General features: G+C 40.1%; 2 protein-coding genes across 2 annotated transcripts; both read left to right on the top strand.

Annotated features, from left to right (window-relative positions):
* The first annotated feature begins 2341 nt into the window (after positions 1-2341).
* Positions 2342-3849, top strand: LOC113771554 (anthocyanidin 3-O-glucosyltransferase 2-like). Its single transcript, XM_027316128.1, has one exon. It carries the CDS (start codon positions 2372-2374, stop codon positions 3815-3817), a length of 1446 nt encoding a protein of 481 aa, XP_027171929.1. The 5' UTR covers positions 2342-2371; the 3' UTR covers positions 3818-3849.
* Positions 3850-5496: 1647 nt separating this feature from the next.
* LOC113771190 lies at positions 5497-6108 on the top strand. Its single transcript, XM_027315802.1, has one exon. It carries the CDS (start codon positions 5497-5499, stop codon positions 6106-6108), a length of 612 nt encoding a protein of 203 aa, XP_027171603.1.
* The last annotated feature ends 1292 nt before the right edge of the window (positions 6109-7400 follow it).

Genomic DNA, 7400 nt, shown 5'->3' with positions numbered 1-7400 from the left:
TCACAGGAAAAAGGGGGGAAAAGACTAAAAAAAAAAAACTACTATAGAGAGTTTGAAAATTTTTCACATATAGTTTTTATTTAATATTGTAAATTGAATAAAAATTCAGGAAGTCATGAGAACCAAATATAAATTTGGGATAATTTCAAAAACCTCCCCTGAGATTTCTGATTATTTCACTGGCATCCCTCCATGTTGCAAAAATTACACTAACCTCCCTCCATGTTGTAATATCTAGGTCTAATCAATAATTAAGAAGTGATATTAGGAGAGGAAAATTAATATAATTTTATCATTGCTCTTCATCTTCTACATTATTTAATTAATTTAATACACCCACACATTAAAGAAAAACACTAAAATTTGTTGTTTATCATTGGGAATCAAATCACATAAAAAATCAAAAAATAGTATATTATTTTATATTTTACACATAATACAAGATTCAAATTACGTTTTTTAGTTATATACCCATTGTCAAACATGATCAACAAAAAATAATCAAAAAATTTGCAATCAAAATATTATGGAGAACAAATTTTAACATAAGAAATATTCTTATCAACATACTAAAATTAGTTGTTGAGATTTTTGTGGTATTAAAGTTCATTCTTTGTAATATTTTAGTTACAGATTTTTTTGATTATTTGTTATTGATCATGTTTGACATTAGGTTTGTAACTGAAAAGAGAAATTTGGATCTTACATTAAGTGAAACATATAGAATGATATACTATTTTTGATACCATATGTGATTTAATCTCTGATGATAAACAACAAATTCTGGCATTTTCTTTAATATTTGGACTAGTATTAGATTAATTAAACAATTAAATAAATAAGGAGTAATGGTGGAATCATATTATCTTCTCTCTCCTAATAACACTTTTTAATTATTGATTGGACTTAAATGTTACAAAATAATAATGCTCAAGGGAGGTTAGTGCAATTTTCAAAATTTGGAGTGAGACAATTGAAATTATCAAAAACCTGAGGGGAGGTTTTTGAAATTATCCCTATAAATTTTTACTCCGTCACTGGACCAATATATATACATGTTGTAGCGTGGAAGTCGTGAAAGTACAGCAGACCTTGGGAAAAGAGTCTCTGTCGAAAAAAATGAAAAGCTATGAAGAGATAATTTCTCAAATCAACAAAACAAGACGTGCTAGATTGAGTGACTAAAAAAAAATATTAAACCACGGTGGTTCAATTTAAATCTATTTTAAGGATAAAACTCATTGTGAAATCCAAAGACAAAATATTGCTTTAGTTTCAGGCAACGGTATTGTGTATTTCTAATAAAGATGGCTTCTGGTACATGTGCATCCGTTAACCCTTCCAAAAACATTTTCTGTGGCTAAAATGTTTGTTAATTTAATGGATTTGTGTTAATTGAGTAAATACAATCATGTACAAAATTCAGACAGGATTGGATTAGATGATAAGGTTGGAGGGATTATGAGTATGAGCTCCTTGATTCAACATCTCTCACTTAAAAAAATAATTATGTACTAAATTTTAATATTTACGTTTGCATTGCACATGCTTTTTTTTAGTCTATCAATGAGTAAGTTTGCTAATTTCAATTATTTTCAATAATCACCTCATAATCAGCTTATGCAAAATATAAGACAAACAAGAACAAGGACTTTGAAACGTCCAACCACGACTCTTTGGCAAAGCCTTCAAAGTCTATTTGGTAATGTAATATAATTCTCTCCCGAATAACTTCTTATTTCCTTCTTTCACACCAGCTTCTTTCTGTATCTTTTAAAATACAACAAAAACTTTGACCATTCCTTCAAAACTTGCAAAACACACTAGACAATTTTCATCATTTTATTTTTTCGTTTCTTTTTTCATTTTTCTTTTTACTTTCATTTCATGTTTAGTGAGAACGACGGACCCTATAGTTCCAATCCGACCTATGTTTGGATTGGCATGCTCTGCAAAAAAATTCTTTAGTTGCATCTTAAAACGCATTTTTAACTACTTTTTATATTTTTAAATATATTTTTATTTCACATATATTACATAATAAAAATTAATAAAGTAAATATTTTAAATAATTTTCTATCCAAACACAATCTTTGTTTTCTGTGATGGAATCATTTCAGTGTTGTTTGTTTCACGTCACCAATTTCAGGTGACGCGAGCCATGACTTCACTTTCTTATTACCAGGTCAAAATGTATACTTTTCGTTGGACTATTGTGGACTGATAGAACTATTAAAAAAAAAAAAAAAAGACTTGGAGTACAAGGATAAAATAGTCTCACTGACATGTATAAAAAGCCAGTGGACACTTGAAAGCATGTAGTTTTGGTTTCTATCCTCAATCAAATAATTTCCTGAAGTTAATAACAGAAATGAGGAAAGAAATGAAGAAACCAGAGCTGGTTTTCATTCCTTCACCAGGGATGGGTCACTTAGGATCAACTGTTGAGCTAGCAAAGCTTCTCATTGATCGTAATGAACACTTATCAATCACAGTTCTGATTACGAAGTTTCCCTTTGAAACAAAGGTGGGTAGCTCCACAGATTCGCAGACAGAAACTTCGGATTCTCGCATAAGGTTTCTTGAGCTCAAAAAAGATGAGTCTGCTTCACAAACGGCATCTTCTAATTTGTTTATGTATCAGCTTATTGAAGATCATAAAAGCAGTGCGAGGGATGTCCTTGCTGAAATATCAAATTCTGCATCCTCTGATCTTGCTGGAGTCCTCATAGACATGTTTTGCTCCTCCATGATTGATGTAGCCAAAGAATTTGGGGTTCCCTCTTATGTTTTTTATACATCCGGTGCTGCAATGCTTGGCCTTATATTGCATTTGCAAAGTCTGAGAGATGATTTCGGAGAAGATGTCACCAATTATGAGAACTCTAAAGTTGAATTACCTGTTCCGACTTTCATCAATCCTGTTCCAGTTAAAGTTTTGCCATCTCGACTGTTCGACAAGGAAGGGGGTGGCAACATGTTCCTCAACCTGGCCAAAAGATACAGGGAGACCAAAGGAATCGTAATCAACAGTTTTCTCGAGTTAGAATCCCATGCAATACAGGTTCTATCCAATGATAAAACCATCCCACCAGTATACCCAGTAGGGCCTATATTGAACCTTAAGGGAAGCGATGGTCAAAATCAAGAAACTGAGATGATTATGAAATGGCTTGATATTCAGCCTGATTCTTCTGTAGTGTTCCTTTGCTTTGGCAGTGGAGGTTGTTTTGATGGTTACCAAGTGAAGGAAATTGCCTATGCACTCGAGCGCAGTGGATATCGGTTCCTGTGGTCATTGAGAAGGCCTCCACCTAAAGGAAAGTTTGAGTTTCCAGGTGATTATGAGAATCTGGAAGAAGTCTTGCCAGAAGGGTTCTTGGAGCGAACTGCAGAGGTTGGAAAAGTTATAGGATGGGCACCACAGGCGGCAGTTCTATCCCATCCTGCTGTGGGAGGCTTTGTCTCTCACTGTGGCTGGAACTCAACCTTGGAAAGTGTTTGGTATGGCGTTCCAACAGCAACTTGGCCACTTTATGCTGAGCAGCAGGTGAATGCCTTCCAGATGCTGAAAGACGTGGGGATGGCTGTGGAGATCAAAATGGATTTCAAAAACACTTTTCGCGAGCCAAGTACTGCGATTGTGGCTGCAGATTTAATTGAAAAGGCAATTAAACATCTTATGGATCCTGAGAATGAAATCAGAAAGAAGGTGACGGAAATGAAAGAGAAGAGCAGGTTGACTCTTAATGGAGGAGGATCATCCTCTGCTTCATTGGGACGTTTCCTGGATGCTGTGATAGATAATATTCCATGACTGTTTGTCAGATCTGACATCTATCATTCGACCAAAATCTATTTACTCTGCTATAATTGATAATGTTTGCAAGTTTGTCATTTACATGTTACTTTGTTGTAGTTTGTAGTTCTAAACTTCTAATACACGGATGCAACTATACTGTGGAATTCAAAACCAAGGACACCTTTGTATTACCACAACCAGCCAATAAATTTCTACCAACACATAAACACGACAACCAAGGTGGTGATTGTGAGATAAATGTAACCCGAAGGCCAAAGTGAACCAAACTAGCCTGATAACATTTATCAATATAGCCCAATTTGGATGTAATGGAATTGGTTGACTTACCGCCACCCTAAAAGGAAAAAAAATACGCAAGCAACTACAATGTCTTGACTAGCCACAAAACCGTTACAGAACTAAGCCAACCAAAATTGTCTAGGAATGGTTTGGTGGTTAAAATGTCAAAAACTAGAAGTGTTGGTTTCGACTCTCCCCTACCTCCTCCCTGCCTGAGGTGTAATACTTTCAAGCATCAACTTTGAGTTCTCCTTGAGTCCATCTCAAGGCCATTGAATTTTTCTTTCGAAATGCCTTTACTTTTCAAAATTGAGCAATTTCAATTTTGAAAAACAATTTTTTACTATGTTCAATCAACCTCAATTTTCAAGGTTAGACACAATGAAGTAGTACATACGAAATTGGACTATTAAATACCACTTGGCTCGTTCTTCATCCGACATGTAGTCTTTTTGACTTCTTTGGTGCAAGGCATAATTAACCTCCATTTCTTACACATTTCTAGTCAAATAAAACATTAGTTCATTTTATTTTCTTCCTAGCTATCAAAATTACAGGATTAAAAAGAATAATGGTTTTCAATTACTTATCAATTTCCTACAACCTTCTGATAGATTGGATATTGAATATTGTTAAGATTTTTAGTGATTGTGTTAGGTTCATAAGTAAAGGGTTATGTTCCACATTGGTTCGAGAGATAGAAAAGAGCGGTTAATATGTAAGTAAGGACCCAAGATCTAATGGCTTAAGTTTTTAGGTCAGAGTTGGGTTCCTGACTTACATATTGGCTCTTTGGTGAACTCTCTCAAGGTGTTTCTCCCTATCAAATTGGTATCAGAGGTTCAGGTTGCGATACTGAACTACTCATGGGCAAGTTTGGTTAGTGTTGGACCAGGTGCGCCATGGATTTGGCAGGGAGTCTGGTTGGTGTTAGATCAAGGAGCCAAGGGTTGGCAGAGGTTCAGAATGCAGTTTAAATGTTAAAGAAGAGTAGATCCATGATTGGGAGAAGTAATTTGATAGGGAGAAACACCTCAAGAGAGTCCACCAAAAAGTCTAATATGTAAGTCAAGAACCCAACTCTGACCCAAAAGCTTAAGTCATTAGAGTTTGGACCTTTACTTACATACTAACCGCTCTTTCTCTATCTCTTAGACCAATGTGGGACAAAATTCTTTGCTCGTTGTAGTTGGCCCAATCCACAAGCGCCACGTGTCAGATCGGCTACGATAACCCGCCAGCTCGGACAGGCCAGTTCGGGAGAAGGGGACGCCAGCTCGGTCATGGCCACCGCCTCTCTGTTAGATGGGCTTGGTGGGCCGCGGCCTCCGGACCTTTCGAGGTAACCACACAAAATCCTAGAAAGACTCCTTCCCCGATAGGACTTCGCATTTATGACACAAATACGGCTGCAAACGGCCGCTGATGCCATTAGATGCAAAACTTTCCCAATGTTCCTGGAGGGGAAGACACATCAATGGTTCCAAGGATTGCTTCCCAGGTCAATTCGGTCTTTTAGCCAGCTCGCACAGCTGTTCGCAGCTCAGTTTGTTTTGTCACGAGCCTTTTCCAAGAGCACTACTCACCTGATGACAGTTCAGCAGTGGCCCGAGGAATCGCTGTGCGAGTACATGGTGCGTTTCAACAACGAGTCTCTCCAGGTCCGGGACCGGGACGATAAAGTTGTCATGGCTGCCTTCATCAATGGATTGCGTAAGCAGAAGCTGTACACTGAGTTCTTTGAAAGACCTCCCAAGTCAGTTCGGGAGATGCTGGACCGAGCTCACGAGAAAGCTAACGCAGAGGAGGCCAATCGCTTGAAGAGCGCACAGGAAAGACTGAAGGACGACAGACGCAGAAAGGGCGCCTACCAAGGGGGTACGCGACCTGGTCAGGGATGGAAAAATACCTTCGATCGCCTGCCCAGAAATCGGTCAGTTGAGAAAGAGAAGGCCTGGACTCCCCTCACAGCACCTCGGGCCCGGATCCTCGCCGTGATGCAATAGGAAGGTCTCTCCCGACCTCCCCGACCATTGGCCGGTGACAAGAGCAGGCGCGATCAGGGCCTGTATTGTGCTTATCATCGGGACATAGGGCACGATACTGAAAACTGTCGTCACCTCAAGAAAGACATCGAAGAGCTAATCAAACGAGGACACTTAAGGCAGTTCATACGGGACGGACGGGCTGACCAGAGGCAAGGAGGGTACAAATGAGAATGCGCGAACTACCCACGTGACCGACCTCGGGGTCCCCGCGACCAAACTCCCGAGCCGGAAGTACAGAACACCATTGCAGGAGGACCTGTTGGAGGAGATAGCCACGCAGCTCGGCGGAACAACCGCCTCCTCCCCAGTGGAGAGAGCTTGAACAAACGATTGAAGATGCACGAAGAGATCATTTATGGACCAGAGGACCCGGTACCCTTGGCTTCTAATAACCATGAGGCCATCGTGATAGAAGTCATCACATCCAACTACAAATTAAAGAAGATATACATAAACAATGGAAGTGCCATTGACGTGCTGCATTATAAGACCTTCAAGGAGCTGCAATTGGAGGATAAGCAGCTCATCCCCATCCGAACTCCGCTAATTGGTTTCGCAGGACCACCAGTAAGACCGGAGGGAATGATAACCCTCATGGTCACGGTGGAGGTGTCGCCAAAAAGCTGAACTGTTCCCGTAAACTTTGCAGTAGTGAATGAGCCATCGTCATATAACATGATTCTGCGGTGACCTACCCTAAACGCCCTCCGAGCTGTCTGCTTGACCTTGCACCTCAGAATGAAATTCCCCATGCCTGCGAGAGTAGTGGAAGTGCTAGGCGATCCAGAAGTGGATAGGGCCTGTTACATCGCAACTCTCAAGGGCAAGGAAAAACTGGTCGCTCAAACAACTTATTTAGAGCCTTGGGAGCCCGTGGAGAAAAGGGAGAGACTGGAGATGGATGAGGGGCTGGTCGAACTGCCGGTCCGCCTGAAAAGACCTGATCGTACGGTCAAGGTCGGCTCATACCTGAGCGAGCTGACCCGGAGCGCACTAGCATCCCTTTTAGAAGAATACGCAGAGATCTTTGCCTGGAATGCGGATGACATGCCTGGAATTCCACCCGAGCTGGCAGTTCACAAGCTGCACGTGCACCCCAATGTCCGGCCTGTGAAGTAGAAGAAGAGAAATTTTGCGTCTGAACGAAACGAGGTCGTCAAGAGCGAGGTAGGCAAACTGTTGGAGGCAAAGATCATGAAAGAGGTCTACTACCCGACCTAACTGGCCAACCCAGTGCTGGTCAAGAAGGA

The sequence above is a fragment of the Coffea eugenioides genome, chromosome 5 (assembly GCF_003713205.1).
Source record: "Coffea eugenioides isolate CCC68of chromosome 5, Ceug_1.0, whole genome shotgun sequence".
Classification (NCBI taxonomy): Eukaryota; Viridiplantae; Streptophyta; class Magnoliopsida; order Gentianales; family Rubiaceae; genus Coffea; species Coffea eugenioides.
This window is presented reverse-complemented; position numbering and strand designations above follow the sequence as displayed.

Excerpts from the sequence above, each read along its gene's own strand:
- LOC113771554 (XM_027316128.1), top strand. The coding sequence starts at position 2,372 with ATGAGGAAAGAAATGAAGAAACCAGAGCTGGTTTTCATTCCTTCACCA.
- LOC113771190 (XM_027315802.1), top strand. The coding sequence starts at position 5,497 with ATGACACAAATACGGCTGCAAACGGCCGCTGATGCCATTAGATGCAAA.